Raw genomic sequence first — 21,059 nt, 5'->3', positions numbered from 1 at the left:
GGGTGAAGGTGAGTTCCTGGTTGAAAGGGATCAGTCCCAACTTGGCTAGGAGCACATAAGACAAAAGGACATGCACAACTTCTAGCGGAGCAGTCCACTCGGATGCGAAAGTCACAACATACAAGGTAAGATAACACGTACAACACTCATGGATCAATTTGAGATGAGTGCAACGATTGTTACAACAAGGTTCATGTGAAAGATTTGTCTGGTGTCTGGCAGAGCAGTCAACATGGACGAACAACATTAACAACATATATAACACATTAACAACAAGATTCATATAATTGCATAAAATTAGTTCATACACAAATACATAATTTAAAGAGCATATATCATTAAGGCAACTGGAGCATTCCAACTACAATAACAACATATGCATGAAAATGTGTTAGCTCTTATTATATAAAGAAGTGTAAGTCACAATCATACAATACATCCATGTAAACTTACTAGCCCCAACAGTGGAATGTTACAGCCACATTCGCCTGATCCTCCAAACAGATGAACTAGCTCTGTGCAGTGGAGAAGCCAAGGTGCATTACAATATTGTCCAAGCTTTATCCAAGATAGTCTTATCAGAAGCTTGGCTGACCAAAAGCCTCTACAATGAGTTATGAGGGACTATTTATAGCAAAGGGTGGGGTGACCCTTGACATTCCCCTTTGTGATAGTTCAACTACCCTCATGACTCTTCACCTACTCTATGACTATTACATCCAACCATTGACACTTGACGTACACTTGACATGACTCAAAATTACAATGCACATGTACTCATGTGAGACAACATGGCTTGAGCAAGCCTTGCAAGACATCATTGACACTTGGTCCGCTGTGATGAGACCAACTCTTTGACATGCTTGTGATGGTGAAGGTGGTGAGCTGATGCCAAGATTGGTCGTCCGTGGTGGTGTGCATGCACCTCATGGTGACATCTTGTTGAAGTGAACTCTTTCCTCCATTGCAACCGATGCATTGGTTCGGCCCCTTCATCCAACTCGTCAGCTAACATGCGCATGGTCTTCTTGCGTACGGTTCAACTGGCAACACACTGATGCATAGTTTCTATTCTAATCTTCAAGTGTGTGTTGGTGGTCATACACATCAACTTGCCGAAGTACATGTTCAGCCCCAGTTAGACTTGCTTCTTGTCTTTGCCTTGGTGAGTGTTTTGAATGGGTTGGATTGCATGCGTGCGCTCAACGACATGCATGCAATCAACAACAATACTCACCATGTCTACTCTGTGTCAATGGCTGGGATGGATCCTTAACTTGTATGGGCGCAGTTTCATCCGTGAATGCATGTTGTGCCCACTGTTGTTCCTGTTCATGTTACAACTCATTCGTCTGTCTATGCAGCTTCATGTTCTTCCTAAGTTGTTGCTTCAGCACATGCAACTCCTTCTTTATTCCATATTATTCCTTCGCGTGATCTTCATGCCGCACCGTCACTTCATAGCTGGAGTCTCCAAAGTTGCTTTCATCATCAATGAACCTGCTTGAGCTTGCAACCTTGTTCCACCTCCGTGTTGTCAACAACCCTCTTGCATTTGTTGCATTTGGTGTGTTGTCTTCAACTGTTGTTCATGATGCTACTCCCTGTGATGTTGTTGTTTTCATATCTTGATGTCCTTGTCTATGAACAACTTGATGTCCTCGTGGGTAGGCAAGTCCATGGACACTTAATCGCCTGCATCCCCAAGTGTGCTCTGAACAGTGTCTTCATCTCTTCTCTCCTAGAAACCATTGTACCTATACTGCTAAGAGGCAGATGAACACCTGGGATACTTGGAGACATGGAAACACTCATGGAAAGCAATTTGTGAGTTGAAAACCAAAATGAACATGAGAATTGACTTGCAACATACCTGTGTGGATGATCATGAAGATTGCGCAATTTTGGCAGGGAGGTTGAGAGACTGATTGCCAAGACTACACAAGGCACAATCTGGGTTGTTGGGAGACTGGCTGACTATTGGAACTGCACAACGCACAATCCAGTCTGGCTGTTGACTGCTGGGATTGCACAATGAGCAATTCCAGCTGGGAAGGACTCCTGGCCTAGGGATATATTTGCGCGGGCCAAGCATCCAGTGTCCTCCAGAAATGCGCAAAATAGTCATGGAGGCCAGTTCTGGGCAGAAATACGCAAATCTGGAGAGGAAGGTGGGCCTTCCTTCCCCATATTGTGTAATGCAGCCTTGGTGAAGGCAAAGTCCGAGCCAAGGTTGGCTCGACTCGCCAACGGGAAACTTAAAGCAACTAAGACAGTAAATGCATGGTGACACTAAGTGATAGAAGAAGTGATTGACAGTGCATGCAAAACATGAATGAAATATTTAGCAAACAAATCAACATGCATGTGGGTGAGGCAGTTTTCCGGTTGGGCGAACGTCCGTGCAAAACAATTTCATGCATGCGACAGTAGTGAGATAACAACGAAAACTGAAACAAAGCTAGGACAAGCTATTATATATGTAAATGGCGGCAAGTGTTCAAAGAAATCAAGCAAACAATACTCCGACAAGAGAAAACACAAAAAGCAACAAAAATGTAGCACAAGGCATGGGAAGTGGGCTTACCCCAAAACAATTGAGTTGAATGCTCTCACTTCTCCTATATGTGATGTGGGATGTTAGAGTTGCAAGGTTGATGTGAGGAATGAGCTCTGTAGTGTCTGGTTGATGAGTTTTAATAACATCCAGGTTGTGACGCATATGCCAAGAATCTAGGGGAAGCGACACTTGGTGGGAGGTTTCAAAATTGCTCCTTGCATGTAACCTCCAACTGCTAAACATAGATCCCTGAAACAAGGGATTCCTTTGCTTGCTTCCTTGGGAGAAGCATCCCATGCATGCAAGTCTGTTTTGCTCAGTCCCAGAGGGAACCTGTCAACTCAGCTGCACATGCAACAGATTGCTCGACTACTGGAGAAAAAATGCGCATTTCTGGCTGGGAGCTAGGCTGGCTGTCCAGGAGATTTGTACAATTTCTAGGCAGAGTAGCTGATTGTTGCCAAGACTTGCACAAATTCTGGGCTAATAAGCCTTGCTCGGGAAAATTGCGCAAATCCTGTTGGGAGTGTTGGCAGGCAAGATTGCGCAATCCTAGAGCCCAACAGGCTGCCAGAGAGGATTGTGAAATTTCTGGAGAGAAGGTTGGTTTCCCTCTAGAATGCGCAATTTTCAAGGGGAATTTGTTGAGCCTGTAGTTGGACCAAGTCCGGGTGAACAACCTGTGAGGGGAATGGATCAAGTTGTGACGGACAGGCTGCCTTTGTGCAAGAAAGACATTAAAGCTTGTAAACTTGATGAAGCAAGGCAAACTGTTGTGAAGGTTGGAAGGGAGGCTCCAAAACGAGGCTAAGGAAATTTTTTGGAGGGTGGTTGTAGCCGTTAAAACAAGTGCCTTGGAAGTTAAGAATTTTATTAATTTTATAGACAACTTGTAGACACAAACACCACTTATTAAGGGTTCTTTACAAAGGATGACTTCTTTTCCATCCCTAACTTTCCAAACTAACCAGTTGATAAGAAAGGGGAAGGAGTCCATGAGTGCTTTCCAGAATATGGAGCCTCTTTTGTCTCGTTTGTTGGCTTGCCCTCTAATCCAATCCACCATTATCTGTCTGCGTAAATATTTATCTTTTATCACCTAAGACCAAATCCCCTCACCGAAAAGTCTTCTACACAGGTTTTTCAGCGCCAAAGCTTTTGCAAATTGGTTCAGATTTTTAAATCCTAAACCTACTATACTTTTTGGGGTAGATAGAGAGGACTAGTTGGATAGATGTACACCTTCATTACTGCTTTTTCTAGCCCACAAAAAGTTGAAAATCAATTATCTGATTGAAGTGAGAATTACGAAGGGAATTTTGGCTAATGATAGCAAGTAAATAGGCATATTTTCCAAAACATATTTGGCAAGAATCATTATGCCCCCTAGAGATAGCCTATTGTAACACGACAGGTTTATTTTATTATTCATCCTTCTAATCATCCACATCCATTATTCCTTATGATAGTCATTTGGCTTAAGAAAGAAGCCCAGATACTTAATACCATTTTCCAATGGGATGATCTGCAAAGGCATAAAAGATTGTATGTTTGAGAGGATATCCAAGCTAACAACAAATTGATGGAAATAGGATTTGGTAAGGTTAATCTCCATTCTAGTAGCACTATAAAAGAGGTTTATAATTCTGTGAAAAGTTTTCCATTCAACTACAGTGCCTAGACCTAGGAGCAGAACATCATCCGCGAAGAAAAGGTGGGTTATGTAATGTTTTTGGGAAATTTTAATGCCCTTTATTTTACCTTCCTATTTTTATTTCAATAGGAGGTGACTCAATCCTTCCATCACAAGAAAAAACAACAGAGGTGGTAGTGGTCATCTCTACTTGAGTCCCCACAAGGAGGAAAAATTTCTAGAGATCCATTTATCAAGATGGAAAAATTGGTTGAGGAAATGCAACCCATGTTCTAGTTTGCAACTTTTAGGCCCAATCCAATTTGAAGGAGAACTAGTCTAAGGTAGGTCCAGTTGACTTTATCAAAAGCTTTGTTAAGGTCCATCTTGAGCATAAGTGCTTTCTATTTTTTTGTTTCAATGGAATGAATGGCCTCTTATGCAATGCCAATGGCATCATGGATCTTCCTGTCAGCTAGGAATCCAAATTGATTCAGAGACATCTTCTCATCTAGATATCACTTGATCATATTGGAGATAACCTTAGAAATTATTTTATAAACTACATTGCATAAGGAAATGGGCATGAAGTCAAGAAAGGACTTAGGCTTTCAGCATTTAGGAATCAAGGAAATGTAGGTAGCATTGATTAATGCATAAAATTTCCCAGTTCTTCTGGATTCCTCCATCATAAAACAAAGATCTAGTCCTATGATATCAAAGAATAATAGGAATAGTTCCATCATCTAGCAATCGAACCCCAGACTTTTGTCCTTTGCTAATTTTGTCAATACTCCTTTAATTTCCTCAAGTGTGACTGGGCTACTGATCTAGACCAATTCCTCTTAACTGAAAAATGCAAATAACGTTGGATTAATTTAAGCTGTGAGTTGATATTGGAGGAACCCAGATCTTTGAAGTGAGGAGAAATAGGAGGAGAATGCATCTTTTAAATCTTTGGAAGATGTTACAGTCTTAACCTCTTTTGTCTCTAGCTCCCATATAGAATTAATATTTCTCCTATGGTTTACATAGATGAGAAAAAAATTGGTGTTACCATCTCCCTTTTTTATCCAGGTAGCCCTACTTTTTAATCTTCGGGCCTCTTCCTCCATTTTTAGGACCTACATTTTTCTTGCTTCCATGGCACTCATTCTCTGGGCTATTTCTACAAAGAAGGAAGAGGAGAAATTCTAAGAGATGAGTTCATATTATGATTCAATGTCTAAGAGTTCTTTCTATTGGTCTATTTTCCATTTCCTCTCCCATACCACTACAACCTTTTTTAGCTCCATGAGTTTTGTTTCCAAAGAAGTCATTACAGAGGAGATATTGATTTGGAATTTTTACCAAGTATCCTTGACCAACAATCTGAATGACCCTTCTTCCAACCATGTGTGGTTGAATTTGAAGGGATATTTATTTTTGTGAGGATCAAAGTCCATTTCCAAGAAAATGGGCATGTGATCTGAACTCTTATCTTGTACAGTTTGGGATCTCAGCCTCCCTACCTATTCGCCAATTGGTCAACCATCAAGAATTTATTTAGTCATTTTGTTATCCCATCAATGCCCAGCCTACCATTTCTCTAGGTAGGGGTTAATGTGAAAGGAACAATGTCTCAAAGATTATGTTTATAAGAACCAAAATCAATTTATTTATAAGAACAAATATGAATCAAGATGATGATTTCAACCATGGGGGATGATTCACCATTTTTGGAGTAAAAAATTAAAAAGTTTAAAAAAAAGTAATACTTTTTCAACTCGTATTTTCAACTTATCTATCATGTTTTTTCATGTATTTCTCATTTTTTGTGTAGCCTAGTCCATCGAAAGTATGCAACATGGATACTCATTGGATGAGGAATTAAATTTCACATCTAATGAGTGCTCCCGCTCGAAATTTGAGTAAAACCACAAGGAGATAAGTTGAAAATACGAGTTCAAAATGTAGTTTTTTCTTTTTTCCCTCTAAAATTTGATGATGTAATATGATCTTATTTTATTATTTCCACTATTATTTTATAATATTCCTTAGGATGCCCATTTTAGACCAATGACTTATCTTGCGAAACTTTTTCTGGGTTTTGGAGATCTCATGTTCCTTAACCTCTTAGACATCATAGAGACTATAACACTTGCCTTCTGCTAAGCCAAAAACTAACACTCCCTCTTAGCAAGGAAGGTGTTCTCCACTATACCCATATGTTCTCTAAAGTAGACGAACTTAGCTCTCCCTAGAGCTTTCATTAGTATATCAGCCACCTACTAGTTTGTGGGAACATGTTGTAGTCGAATTGATCCACATTGTACACAATCACTAACTCACCTGCTACATGTTGTAAATGAATCATCTTGTGCACCACTACGCTACTATAATCTCACACTATTGATGCCTTTGCACTTCCTCTGTTTTGCTACAACCACTGCAACTATGTGTATTGATATGCTCAGAACCTTAAGATCAAGCTTTCATAGGGATGCTCCTTCTGGTGCTAGACTCCCTTTGAGTCTCAAACTCTTATAGATCTATTATGTCACAACAACTGGATCTGTAACTATCTCTCAAACCTCTGATTGCGCCTATATCAACAACTGTCACCTAAGTAACTCACTGCGCCTAACTGGCTCTGCACTCTCTTTCAAGTATCTAACGACATCTAACTGGTTCTGCATTGTCTTTCAAGTATCTGACTGTGCCTAACTAGCTCTGCATTGTCTTTCAAGTATTTGACTGCACCATGCTCTGCTATTGTCTCTTGAGTACTTATTGCTCCTCGTTGACACTCAATCCTCCTGCTACTCTACTACTCTGGGAGCCTATAGCAAAGGTAATGGTCCACTTGAGAATTCACATCAACTATATCTGATCTACTAATCAAGCTCCCCTTGGCTAGATCTAGACCTCCTTGCTACTTCTCCCTCAAATCTTGCTTGATTTGGCATAACAGAGTATCATACTCCTCCTCCATCTAAGGATAATGTTGTAAACATAGAAAATTGATCCTCCAACTTTAAGCGAACAAGTCATCAATTTATGTCGATTCTACGGTCTGCTTCTCGGTCCCTTGCTTTTCCTTCTTTCTCTTGGGACACTGGGTGACGTAGTGACCAAAATCACCACATCCAAAGCACTTGACCTTCGACAGATACTTCTTCTTCTTCTCTCCTTTCGAGCCTTGTTCATGAATAGGACCTTTCTTCGCTTTTCCCTTTCCTGCAAGGGTTACATTCTCCTCCTCCTTCTCCACCTTCAGTCCCTTGCTACTACTATTGGTAGGAACATCAATGAGACTGAGTATCATCTCGTCCTAAGTGAAATCACTCCATAAGAACTCCCAACCAAGAAGTGTGTATCACCCAGAAATCACTTGGACGAATGTATGCCACTCTTTAGAGAACCCATTGAGTGTCGTGCGCACCAACTCACAGTAATATGGTTTCTATCCTACAACTACAAGTTCATCTCTGACACCCTAAATCTTGGTGAGATAGGAAGTAACATTCTTACCCTTTTGCATCTTAGTTGTCCTCAACTTCTCCTTGAGAATCATTTTCCGATTCTAAGATGGATCCTTGTACAACTTTACAATGGAATCCCACACGTCCTTTGTTGTATTCTTGTCTGCAATATGCGGGACGATATGATCCCGAACTCTCTCAAGGACCATCCTCTTGGTTTTGGCCATCTCCTTGTTGAAGGTTTCGAGCTATTGTGGATTTGTTGGCTTACCCATTATGATTGTCACAAATTCCTTCAAGTTGTGCTCATCTAAAAGGAATTGCATCCTAGCCTTCCAAACGCCAAAGTTGGAGGCTTTGTCTAATTTGTCATGATATCTAAGACCTATTGTGGCCATCTGTGCAAAACTCAAAAACTGGAGAAATATACCTTTCTCCTACTAGCAAATTAATCTGCAAAATTAACTCGGTCTTCTACTGCAAATTCGCACCCCTCTGCAACTTGTACTAGATCTTGCACCCTGCACTAGATCTTGTAACTCATATTTCTTAATAAGAAATGCCCCTAGAAATATGCTTTGGGAATATGTTGTCTCCCTCTGTCTTCTAAAGCTATTCGTACTTCCTCTGGAAAATAGATTTGGCAACTGGAAATGAAATTATTGTTTCAGATCCGCGAACTACGTAAATGACTATTCGTTCTGCTTGCCTCAGCCCACTTTCTGCAGATAAATTGGCCTTTCTCTGACTCTGAGAATACTGGAGAAATGAAACCCTTGTGTGCTTTTCTCTTCATGCCCTACGTTGATCTATAACTGCAAAAACCCTTGCTGCAAAATCACTGCGCTAGATCTGCTATGCGAAATCATTGATTTTCTCACCGGAAACCCTCTCTGGTAATCCTACTACCTGTTGCTACTTCTCTTGAGGCAAATCAAACTTTTCCTTCACTTTGAATTGGAAATCAGTTTTCTACCTCCAATAATTCGAAGTGCCTAGCTCGCTTATGCAGATTTGAAATTATGTGCTTCAGAGCTCCCTCTGAAACAACACAATTTTGCTTCCTTTCACCTAAATCCTCTCTAATCCGATCTTATGCTCTGATACCATGTGAAAATTACTTGAATGCAACAACTGGAGTTTAATCTTCTCACTATTAGCAGTTTATTTGTCTTATGAATTATTATTCAGCAAATGATTAAATTGTTGATGCATTCTTCACAATAAAAATGTTGCGGAAATATACAACATAGAAATGAGAAATAGATGCACACACACAAAATTAACACTATTATTTTAGACAATTATACCTAGAAAAACCTCGAAGGGAAAACCAATGTAGTAGATGAGGGTTTTATTATTATGCAACAATTTCATAGTACAATTAATATGAATGCCTTTACTAGATATCCTCCCACAAATATTGATCACAACTGGAAAAATATAATCGAGGTAAAATATCTCCCTCTGTAAACCAACTCAGCCTCTCTCTAGCCACTCGTAATGTTGGACTGGAAATGCACAGATTTGGCCTCTGGAAATTCGTACAACCCCAGATTTGCCTCCAAGTGGAACGTCTAGCTTCCCTCTACCTTTGGAAACAATTCACTATGCCTTTACGGACCCTAATCCGACCACTGACAACTGAAATGATGCTCTTTCCAACAACTTGCACTGGGGTTTTAGCTATTTGCACTACTTTATACATCCTCCTTTACAGATAATTCAACCTCCTCTTTCCTATCTCTCAGACACTGGAAATACTGAGGAAATCTTCCTCTGGAATCTCTACTACCAAATCTTTATTCCCTCGCTCGCTGATGCTTCCCTAGCTTCAACTACGCCCTTACTGAATACTTGCAACTAGGTAGTCGAACTGCTCAAATGTGTGTGTCTTCTCCAATCCTCTTCGACCTTCTCTTATAATCTCTCATTGGAGTCTCAACGACCACAATTTAAGCTCCATTAATGGCTAAGATCAATTTGACTTCATCAATAAAAGCCTCTAGAGCAAAAACGATCTACCTTAATTAATTAATTTAAATTAACCACTTTTCCTATGTTAAATTTAAGAAATATTTAAATAATGATTAATTAATTTAATTAAGATATTTCCTAAACTTATATTATGAAATATTTTTTGAGTTTTGGAAATATCTTGTTCTTTAACCTCTTAAACATCATAAAAACTAAAACACCTTTACTACACCAAAAACAAAAACACATATTTCCAATCAATTTATTTTTACATTCAAAAATAAACTTAAAAAAACAATTTTACAAACTCACAACAACAAAAATAAATAAAAAATACAAAATAAAAATAAAAAATAAAAGGTAACCGAATTCCTAACCAACCAAAAAAAAGGTAATATATGCCAATAGATTTTTCCACATAATTTTTTTATAACTATAGTATCTATATTCATAGTTCAATAGATTTTTCCACACAGATTCTTTTTTAACTGTAGTATCTAAATTCATAGTTTTCTAGCTACCGCATCCAGATTCAAATTGGAACCTGGTAACTTAATGACTTTGTTTTGGTGTAAATATTTGATGCCTGTTGCTGTCACGATGGAATGAACATCTCCCTTCTTTTTTCGAGGACACAAAGTTCGAGAGACTGTTGGAAGTTGGGGTGAGGAATATTTTTATTTCTTTTCCTGATATTTAATATGTAATGTCATCATGGTGTGCACTCCCTTCCACGAAGTGGGGAGACTGCCCACCTCTGGATTTGCATGTAGCGCAGTGCAGTCTCTGTCGTCGCAATTGTAGCTCCTGTGAATTAATAAATTAGATTTGAGACGGATTGCTTTCAATTCGATTAGTTAAAGAAAACCATAGAATCTGCGGTTGCAGCACTTTTGGTTTTCAATTACCATGTGAAAATTGGAAGTTGGGCGGGCTGCTGAATCCATCCATGGCTAACTTTGAGGTTCTCTGTGAGCGTGGAAGAGCTCCAGGGAAAAGGTTCTGCTGTCAAAGTCTCTGTGAAAGGATTCCCCGTCGCAGGAGCTCATGTTTACAAAATCGCAGACGTTTATGGGGAAAGGTAATCTTACTTGACGCACATGGTGGATCTGTAAATTTAGACGCCAATTCGTCGAACGAGCAGGGGCCTTCTAGAAACCCTGAAAGTCAAAATGTGGGAAACCGTCTTAAGCCCAAAGGCAAAGTAGACAATGAAGGTGGGGAGAGCAGTGTCAAGTTAGCACTGGTTCAGCGGCGGATGGAAGAAATAAAATACAAGATCTTTGAACTTAAATTCATGGTGGAAAAGGGCTTCTCGGACGCTAGAGCTAACAAGCGCGCCAGTGTTCGAAGAAGATCCACTTCTAAGGGCCCTGTTCGCCCGACAAATAAAAGGATGAACAGGTATGCCATTGATTTGCCATTAAATGAAAGAGATCTTGCTCGTAATTGTAGAATCATGATTGTTGATTGCAAAGATTGCCATTAAATGAAAGAGATCTTGCTCGTAATTGTAGAATCATGATCGTTGATTGCAAAGATGGAGACTCCACAACAAGTCAACTGCAATCCTCAAGTGTAAGAGGGACTGAGAGGATTCATCCTCCACACATGCCAACGGGTCTGTTAATCGATGTTGACAATGTACGGGAAGAAAGTTGTAAACACTGGTCTTCTAGGAATTGGGCAGAGAAGAAAGGAGTGCGGCTAGTTCGTAGAAATCAAGTTTTGAAGCTAGATGAGCGCCTCGATACCAACATCATTGACAAATATATGGAGTAAATTCTTACTTATCCCAGTTTGCTATAAAAAAATTTAAATTCTTTTTCTTGTTAATTTGGCTGGGCTTGAGCCTTTGAAAGTGCAATCTTGTAGGCCCTTTACATACAGTTCCACGCCCATGTCCTGTAATGTTGATAGGATCTCAAAACAGAGTCTGTACCTGTCTGCTATTACTCTTTTGTTTAACAGATGACACCAACTTATTTCTTCTATATAAAGTTTGTTTCATAAACTAAATCACGTTTGGTTCTGTAAAGTTTGCTGGTTCTATATGTTTGTTGAAGTACTTCAATCTACATTAGAGAATTTAGTCCATCTTAATGGATTTTATACTGAACAGAGTTCCTAACAGGTGGTCGTGCACCCAAAGAATAGGACTTTGTTCAAAGCAGCGGAAACTAAGAGAAGTGACTCCTGTATTCTCATTCTTTGCATCCTCTTGCATTCGCTCTTGCTTTACTTTCAAGTTTTGCATTTTATTAAGAGATGTCAATTTGCCCTGCTTTTGAAGGCGAACAAACTACCCTTTGAAAAAGCTGCACTTTCTTGAAACACATAGAACACTGACCGATCTTTGTTATCCTTAAAACAAGAATCATCTGTGTCAAGTGAAGACAAAAATTTATGCTCGTTCTGTTTTACAAATTTTGCAGAACATATTGGCCAAATTTTACTAATAGTCAAAGTTGATTTGTCAAAATTGAAACATTGGCAAATTTCACTAATAATCATATTTGATTAGTCAAAAGTGAAACATTCTTTTTTGGATGAATTTATTCTTGACCTTTTTTATATCAGAAAATAGTCATATGGCAAGTATTGCGAATAAATTTACGTGCATCTCATTCCATGTGCAGGCGATTGTGGAAGAATCTACCCGAGGCTAAACAGAAGTCTTGTACTTTCTTGGATTGTTTGTGGTTTTCAATGTATCTTGAAGAGGCATTATCCTTCGACGTATTGAAATGGACGAAAGCAAAAAGTATATTTGCAAGGCAATACGTTTTCATTCCAATAGTTCACTGGTACCAGAAATGTATTTCCTTCTTTCTAATCTTTGTTTATCTTTGGAGAAAAATCTTCCTTCTCTTATCTTTTCTACAATTGTGATCTTTAGATGGATATCTAGTGGCTCGTGACCTTGCAGTCAGAAAATAAAGTTGTGTTTGTGTAATGAAAGTCTGAAAGATTCACATTCATGTGTAGGAGCCATTGGAATTTATTGATTCTCTGTCATTTTGGAGAGGGTTTCGGTACCCCAACAAGGACACCATGCATGTTGCTTTTGGATTCATTGAAGGAAACAAATCCAAATCGGCTTGAACCCCTGATAAGAAAGTGAGGATGAACTCTTGGCACATTACTTTGTCCTTTACAACCTAATTGTTGCCAGTTGTTCCGTTATTTATCCTTCAAAATTTATCCTTTTGTTTTTGGTGTTTATGAAAACAAGTCAGTCCTACCAATTTCAAAAGAAAACCAAGGGTTTTGTCATTTGCTTGTTCACCAGCTGTAGTGTACATGTAGGATTTAACTTCCCTATATGCCAGTTCACGAGGATGTTTTGACATAACTTCTATAGGTTCCTCATAGATATTCATAAAGAAGAAGGCAAGCAGGACGGGGACAAAATAATTGCAAAGATCCCTCTTTTGGTTCCCGATGTAATAAATTCTTACTCATTGTATCTTTAGAAATTGTATCTGTGTTTGTTTTTGACATTGGAACAGGCAAATTATTTTCTTTCGTTAGATTTCCATTTCATATTCATGTTCTGTCACAAAAGTGACTCAACCTGAACATTTAATGTGACATTCATTGCAGGTGCCTCAGCAGACAAATGGTAATGACTGTGGCGTTTTCCTGCTCCATTTCATTGATCTCTTTTTGCAATTGGCGCCAGAGAATTTCAGCATATCTAATGGTTGTTATCCTTATTTTGTAAGTATCGATATATCTTCTATTTCTTCCCTTCAATGAAATCTGTTGTTTGGAGTCTGGACACAACATTTAGATGTAACAAGGAAAATTGTTTTTTCCAGCTCACCAAAGATTGGTTCAAGAGTGACGAAATTCAAAAGCGTCGAAAACACATCTACAATATGTGTTTGTAAGTTATGATCTATTTCAAAACGTAGACTAGCTGAGAAACACGTGATAAAGGATTTGATTATATTTATAATTAAAGTTTTCAATAGAATATCTAACTATGTGTCAAGCACTCTCGTTACACAGGGAGGAACGGCATTCTGTAAGCCAGATGACAAACAGGAGAATTTCAGCAAGAAGTAAAAAGTTCCATCGTTTTGTTCATACTGATTACATGTCAAACTGGATTGATCTTTCAAGTGCTGTTTGAGAGACTGGTTGCAACACCTGTACAAATTGTATCATAAACTTGTAGCTCTACACGTACCTTTCTTGATTCTCTATGAAAGATGAGGAGAAATCACTGAGCATGGTCATATTTGTCTTTGCTGTTGATTTTTGAAACATTAAGAGAGATTATCATTTCTTCAGCTTGATTGCAAATGAGAAAACTCTTAAAAGTAGTAGTGTTGCCATGATAAGCAATTACTTCAGGCAAATTTGGCTTTGTTTGCATGTGCAAGATGGGACAGAACTTTGTGAGTCTAGGGACTTGTAATATCTTCACAACCAGGTGGTGAGAGTGCTTCAGTGCAAATCTAAATATTAGATGAAGATGGCAGCTTTTAAAATATACTCATCAAGTCTTAGTAATTGAGTTTTGATTCAGTTAAAAAACTCGAGACAACCTGTTTTATTATTACCTAGTCATTAATATATCTTGCACCGAGTTTTGTGGCCTTTCAACGATTGTGTGCAACTAATGATTTGAAAATTCTGGTTGATATGGACTGTTTGGTGCTCATCCTTTTCAATGAACTGCTTGCCTCTTTCTACAAGGGTTAGGCAACTAACTCATACTGGATGACATGATGTTCTCTTCGATTTTTAGCCCATGATTCTTGAATTAATACGCATTCCAATGAAGCCAAACATCAGATGATAGGAAAAAGACAGATGTATATTGTAAATGTGGAGAGAGACTTTATACTGACATACTTTTGCAAAACATGAGCAATGCCATGTATTCGGATGGATGTAACACTGATTATGAGCAACTCCTCATATGCATTTATTTTCTTCAAAAAATTGCAAGAATGGCATTGAGCTTTTTCTCTTGCAAAGAAGAAAACCTGAAAAAGGATTTCTGTACAAAACGTCAATCATTGCCTTTATTGGATATTTTGGGTAAAGATTGCAATGCCAAATTTATCTTATTTTTAGCATTTTGCCAATACTCTAAACAAAGTGATGGTTTAAATGTATGAAGCCTGGACAATGACAACTCAGTTTTCAATTCTGTATTTGAAACTAAACAAGTGATGGTTTAAATGTATGAAGCCTTGACAATGACAACTCAGTTTTCAATTCTGTATTTGAAACTAACTTTCAAAATTTATAAACATCATAAAAATCATAAAAATTAGAAATCATAAAGTTGAGTATTTGGAACTTTGACTAAGAAAATAGTCATTTGGGATTAAAATCAAAACCAAAATTATTTCAAATATTTGAAATTAGTGCGTTTGGCAACAGCTATTTTTGCCTTGACTTCAATGAAGTTATTTGTGGCATTTTGTGGTGCCATTCAGTTTGTAAAATTTCTATATTAATTTTAATCATGTGTAAAAGGAAATGATGGTATAATAATTTTATTGTTGGATGAAATATTTGTCAATTTATAGCATAAAATTACTTTGTAATAGTACAACGAATCTAGTTAGTTTTCTATGGCATTGTTGGTAGGGAAGTACGTCATGGTATAGTTCTTAAAAACAACTTCCTTTAGGCATCAGATTTTATGGCATTGTTGGTAGAAAAGTACATAATTGTATAGTTTTTAAAATCAACTATTCCTTTAGGCATCAGATTTTAAGTCAGTCAATCTGGATATCAACTATTAGGCATCAGATTTTAAGTCAGTCAATCTGGATATCAACTATTGCGAGATTGGTGGGAAGATGGAACTCAAGATGTGTATTTAATAAATTAAACTTCTTTGTAATGGTACATGTTCTTGTTGGATTTTAAAATAGATGAACTTAAGTTGGTTGCAGCTCTTATTCAATTTCAGTGGTTTTACTTATTACATAAGTGATATTGTATGGATAGTGGCAAGGCTTTATCTTTGATGAACTTAAGTTGGTTGCAGCTCTTATTCAATTTCAGTGGTTTTACATATTACATAAGTGATATTGTATGGATAGTGGCAAGGCTTTATCTTTCACCATGTTTCATGGTGGTTTGAAGTCATATTGCGGGGTTGGTGGGTTGTTTTCGTAATGCTATTGTAATGATCTATATATTAATATCAATCTTCTTTCTCATTTCTTCTTTTTTAGGGATAATTGTTATTATTTGTTATTTTTGCCATCTTTAGAGAAGGAAATTTCTCTTAGATGTTTGTTATTTTACTTTTGTTGTAGAGTTTGCGGTAGTGTATTTAATATTGGAATGACCAAATCTATTTGGAGGCACTCACCTTTGAAGATACTTTCTCTCAGAGTTGGTTAGTGGGAAGGGAGCACTCTTCTCACTCGTATGTCTTCCAAATGCAATGTTGGGTTGACTGTTATGCAAATTGACAAAGCTTTCATCTCTATGGATACTCTTAGAAATTGGTGCGAAGAAGGGTCAACTTGTTGTCCAATTTATTGAACAGTGGAAGATCTACTATCACATTTTTTGGAGCTTCCCTTTCTCTAGAAGTGCTTGCTACTTATATTTTGATTAATTTTTTTGAATAGGTTGGTATTTAATTTTAATAACAGGAGAATGAACTTTGGGCACTTTCTTTCACGTGATCGAATAATTTAAATAATCAATCTAAAAGTATCAAAGCCAACCCCTATTTCTCCTCTTTATCATGACGATAATAATTATGGCATATTTTCTATGCAATTGTCTTAACAATCGAGTGGGCATTGTCGCCGCAAAATCTAACATGCCTAGTGCAAAGTTTCACAAGGTGGGTGTAGACCTCAAAGCAACAAGAGATTGGTTGCCGCTATCACCTTGATAGCCTTTCTCCAAATGTTTAATGGTACTCAACCACAAGTGAGGCTTCCTTAAGAGGATTCAATAATAATGGTTGAAATTGATGGCGCGGGTCTAATGATTTGGATAAAATCTTGACAGAGTCTAGAGGGCTTATATATTTTTTACTAGAGTTCAGAGACTATACTTAGAGCAATTAAATGAAATATAAGACTATTATCGGTTAGGGTTTTGCGTATTTTTAGTGATATGGCAAGCAATGCCATATAATAGCCAAAAGAAACGGTATTTTCAATGATAAATCAATAAAGAAACATGACCTTCATTTGGATATTAAGGAACTAGGTATGTTTGAAACATGCATAAAAAATATATATAAATGATGATGTTAGCTCTATAAATAGGGTTTAACATGCAATAAGTGCAAGATTTTACTTCTGGATAATTATTAAATGCAACTCGTACATAAAGAGCAATGATACATCAGAAATAAACTACTTTTTAACAATATTTTACATAAACCTTAACCTTGACCCTAAATATCTAGAGTCTAAGAAACAAGGAGAAATGTGTTAAGGTATAGGGTTTGATAAATACCACTATGACTAGTGCCTTGTTCTAAATGGGCAAATAGAGCCTTCTAGGGCAAATCCAATGAGAACAATTTTGTTGAAGTGGGTAGGATGACTAGGGCATCCACTTATTAACCCTAGTGGCTTCCTTGTGAGAGGAGATTTTAGATTTAAGAGATGCACACTTGGAGTTCTCTCAAAATATTCCAGGAAAAAATAATCTTACATATCATAAAGGAGAAAGATTTCAAGATAAATTTAGCAATTTATATCATGGAACATGTAAAAACCCAACTACACAACATGCAAAATATAGAAAATATGGGATAAAAATACAAAATTTTCCATAAGAATTACTTCAATCAATCCAAGGAAACAATCCTCAAGCAAAGATACCATCTCCAAGAGCATTCACACCTTAAAGATAACATTTTGGCAAAGTAGAAGAGACAAGGACTAGTATGCACTCCCATAGAGAGGAGAGTGTGACGAATGATGATGATGATAATAAATGAAATAAGGTCTCCATTTATATGAGGGCTAACATGCCTTATTTCCATAATTTTTACAATAAAAGCCCTAAAACAAGTTTGTTTAAGCATTCAACAAGTCTAAGGTCACACGTTGACCTTATGATAGCTCAAATACATAGCATAAATGCCAAAAACGTCCCACACACGGGGAATAATGATCTCCACCGTGAGTGCTTCTCACTTCAAGAAAAGCTCAAAGTGCATGGTTGTGTCTTCATAAAGTGCTTATGTTGTCATCCAAAGTATGAGATTCATGGTCAGAGGTTCGTGAATCTAATGTGTATGATGTTGCTTGTCCTATGAGGTTGTATGCAGGATTGAAGCCAATGCGCCAATGAATTTGATGAGTGTAATGTTGTTGTTTGTCCCTTGATAATGCATGCAGGGTTGAAGACAAAAATTGAGTATGGTTATGTATTGTGTTGTTACAACGCCTTGTTCACATTATTGACAAAGATGTTGAATGCAAGATTAATGACAGAGTGAATGCAAGGGTTGTTGTTACTTTTATGTAGTGGACAAAGATTAGATTTAGAGCACAAGGGATTCACTTAATGAACCTCTAACATATCACGTGCGTTTGCGGCATATTAAACAATACCCTTAATTTGACTACATATTGGAAAATCCCTCTAAAAATCACATTATTTAACCCCCTACCAATATGAACCCAATACAACTTCCCAATTTTAAAAACCCTTATTTTCACTAGATATTGTAGATATCCATTTTTTATATCCCTTTATATTTTTTCATTAACTTTAAGCTCCATTTTCTATATTTGTCAATATAAAAATCCTTTACCCCATATATATCTCCTATTATATTATGTCATTTTTCCCTCAATATATATCCCCCAATATGAACCCACGTGGTATGATATTTCTCTGCTAGTGAAGCCCCCATGATTTAGAGAGTTCTTATTACAATATTGACATTTTATGCTTCTGATGATGTTACCATGATTCAAGAGGATCTCGAAACACCAAGGGGATAGATAAGGCTCGAAATCCAAAAATGGCAAAAAGGAGAATTTGGTGGCATCAGTTGAGAGGACTCGTCTTTCTAATTGTGGTGGCGCGAACGGTTTGTCAATCTGAACTCATATGCAAAAGATAGAACTCTTCAAAAATTAGTATGGCAGAGGAAAAATAGAACCCATAATACTCCACATGGCATCCCAGGAACACGTGGGCCCCACATGACAGTGCATCAAAACACTGACACATGACACCCTGTCATTAGCCTCTTAAACCTGCCCAAAAAATATTTTGGTTATAAATACAGATTTCATATAGTTATCCAATTAACTATATCAAACTAAATCAAGAAAAAAAATATAATAATAACCAAAATATATGCAACCACATAAAAATATCCCAACCATGCAAGGCACATGGGAAATAATGTTATTGTTATATAACAAAAAAAAAATGGCAACGTATTAAGTTGTGGTAACAAACATATACCATATATATAAAAAAGGTTAAAGGCTTAAGTTATGGTAACAAACATATACCATATATATAAAAAAGGTTAAAGGCATATCCCAACGTATCCATAATTGAATTAAGTTTGGGATATATATAACATAAAACCCATACGTGGCATAACATTGTAACGTATGATGGTATATAAGCGGTTGTTAACGTATGCCATTTATGGCACACCTCCCAACCAACATAACGTATGCAACGCTCCATGGATCACGGTAAATACAACGGATATGGATACGCACGGGATACAAGGAGATATGGTGGGAGCCATAAAACTTCTACGTACAGCACATAAAACCGAGTACAGCAAATTAAAAACAAATCGTGGTTCACGGTAAATATATGGATACGCACGGGATACAAGGAGCTATGGTGGGAGCCATAAAACTTCTACGTACAGCGCATAAAACTTCGATTACAGCAAATTAAAAACAAATCTTATGCCATATAAGCAAGCAAGAGTAGGCAAGAGTTAACCAGCCTGCCAAAAAGCATTAAATATCTTTATGGAGGCCCCTTTACCATGCATCCCCATGGGCTTCCATGCGAACATACTCCGGCATCGTGCATTTCTCCGGGAGCGGTGACCCCCATCGCCTCAAACTTTCCGGGAGCGGGTGACCCACCACCTCCCCGCTGGCGCCCGCCATGCTGGCACATTTTCAAAACGAAAGCTCGCGCCAAATCAGCAGCCCGCGTTCTGTTTTCGTTTTGTTTTCGCTCCCTTGCTCCATTCGCGCTTCCCTGACTCACCTCGCAGTTCCTCTGCAACCCTCGAGCAGTCACCGCTCCCGCTCACGGTGCTGAATCCCTGCCTCCTGTGCGCGCTAAGGTGTAAGGTGAATTAAACCATAACAATAAAAATGCAGACTTCTTAGATACGAGATTTCATTACTTAGTACAACGGATTAGGTTTTAGGGCTTGCTACATTCTTTTGCCATAAAAAAATAATGTTTAATATTGTTATCTTACCAGACAACTGACAAATCATTAGAGAAACAAAGTTTATAACACTCCAACGCCTTTTGGGCCATGAATAATCCAGTGCGTATATCAATAAAACAAATCAAACAATCAGTCTGCATTTACATACACCTCTTATACGTAAAATCCAGTCTAATGATGCAATAAGTTTAAGATTACTTCTGCAAGGGGGATTAAAGATGGACACAGGTGCCTCTGTTTTGTCTTAAATTTAGGCTATGATCTAAAATCTTTGAGGTATGACAGTAGATTCGACCAAAGATGCACGATATAGCACTTCAACTATTAATGTACTAGATTGTTAACAGTAATATGATTCTACAGCAAAACCACAAAAGATAGGGCTAATTGGCCACATAGTAGTAAATCGACCACCAATATACTTTGAGTGCAATGTCAAAATTCTATAATCCAATCTTCTAACTATAACTAGTTACTAGATTAATGTCTAACTACCGGATAACTGTTATGTTACCCTTGCTCCAAGTTCCACTTGTGATGATAAATCCTTGTTGTAACAGTTGCGTTGGTTGTATTGCCACAGAGGTTCGAATTCCCTTCTCCTACTTTCAACAATTCAACATGCCCTGTTAGGTTGTTCCAAGTTTGAAACCACTGCCTCTTAAAAGATCAAGGGGGACCCTCTTTGCTTCTGGTAGCCCTGGGTTAGAACTTTCTACCACCAAACAGTTTGAATGATCCTGCTACCTGATCCGTCCTTACCCTCGAACCCGTTTCAGCTGCAAAATAGAAATTTACTTTGACCATCCTGCGGCCTTACAGTCCAACGCTGATTCACTTTGCATAGAATTGTTGTTAACTGCCAAATTCTTTAAACAAAGGGGAGAAAACATTCAAATTTCTAGGTTGGCCCTACCAGTTCCTGTAGCATATGGAGAGCTCTTCAAAAACATTTCAAAGGCACAAATGTTGTCACTGCAAATCCTTGTATTGGTTGGAGTGAAACTGGTT

At 37.7% G+C, this 21,059-nt stretch overlaps 1 protein-coding gene across 2 annotated transcripts; it reads left to right on the top strand.

Moving 5' to 3' along the window:
* Positions 1-10,186: 10,186 nt before the first annotated feature.
* LOC149205161 (uncharacterized) lies at positions 10,187-14,138 on the top strand. Of its 2 annotated transcripts, XM_089394920.1 has the most exons (8): positions 10,190-11,038; positions 11,152-11,412; positions 12,274-12,441; positions 12,623-12,754; positions 12,999-13,080; positions 13,241-13,357; positions 13,459-13,526; positions 13,652-14,138. In XM_089394920.1, the coding sequence occupies exons 1-8, from the start codon at positions 10,584-10,586 to the stop codon at positions 13,773-13,775; spliced, it is 1,407 nt and encodes a 468-aa protein (XP_089251046.1). In that variant the 5' UTR covers positions 10,190-10,583; the 3' UTR covers positions 13,776-14,138. The 2 variants fall into 2 exon arrangements, with proteins under 2 accessions (XP_089251047.1, XP_089251046.1); XM_089394921.1 differs by lacking the exon at positions 12,999-13,080 and having other exon boundaries at positions 10,187-11,038.
* Positions 14,139-21,059: the final 6,921 nt, after the last annotated feature.

This window comes from Pinus tabuliformis, chromosome 1_2, assembly GCF_031772625.1.
Source record: "Pinus tabuliformis cultivar Carrire ecotype Pingquan chromosome 1_2, CPIR1, whole genome shotgun sequence".
Lineage (NCBI taxonomy): Eukaryota > Viridiplantae > Streptophyta > Pinopsida > Pinales > Pinaceae > Pinus > Pinus tabuliformis.
This window is presented reverse-complemented; position numbering and strand designations above follow the sequence as displayed.

Coding starts and splice junctions, on each gene's coding strand:
- LOC149205161 (XM_089394920.1), top strand. CDS start 10,584: ATGGCTAACTTTGAGGTTCTCTGTGAGCGTGGAAGAGCTCCAGGGAAA. Junction 13,358..13,458: donor ATGGTTGTTATCCTTATTTT/GTAAGTATCGAT, acceptor TGTTTTTTCCAG/CTCACCAAAGATTGGTTCAA. Junction 13,527..13,651: donor CACATCTACAATATGTGTTT/GTAAGTTATGAT, acceptor CTCGTTACACAG/GGAGGAACGGCATTCTGTAA.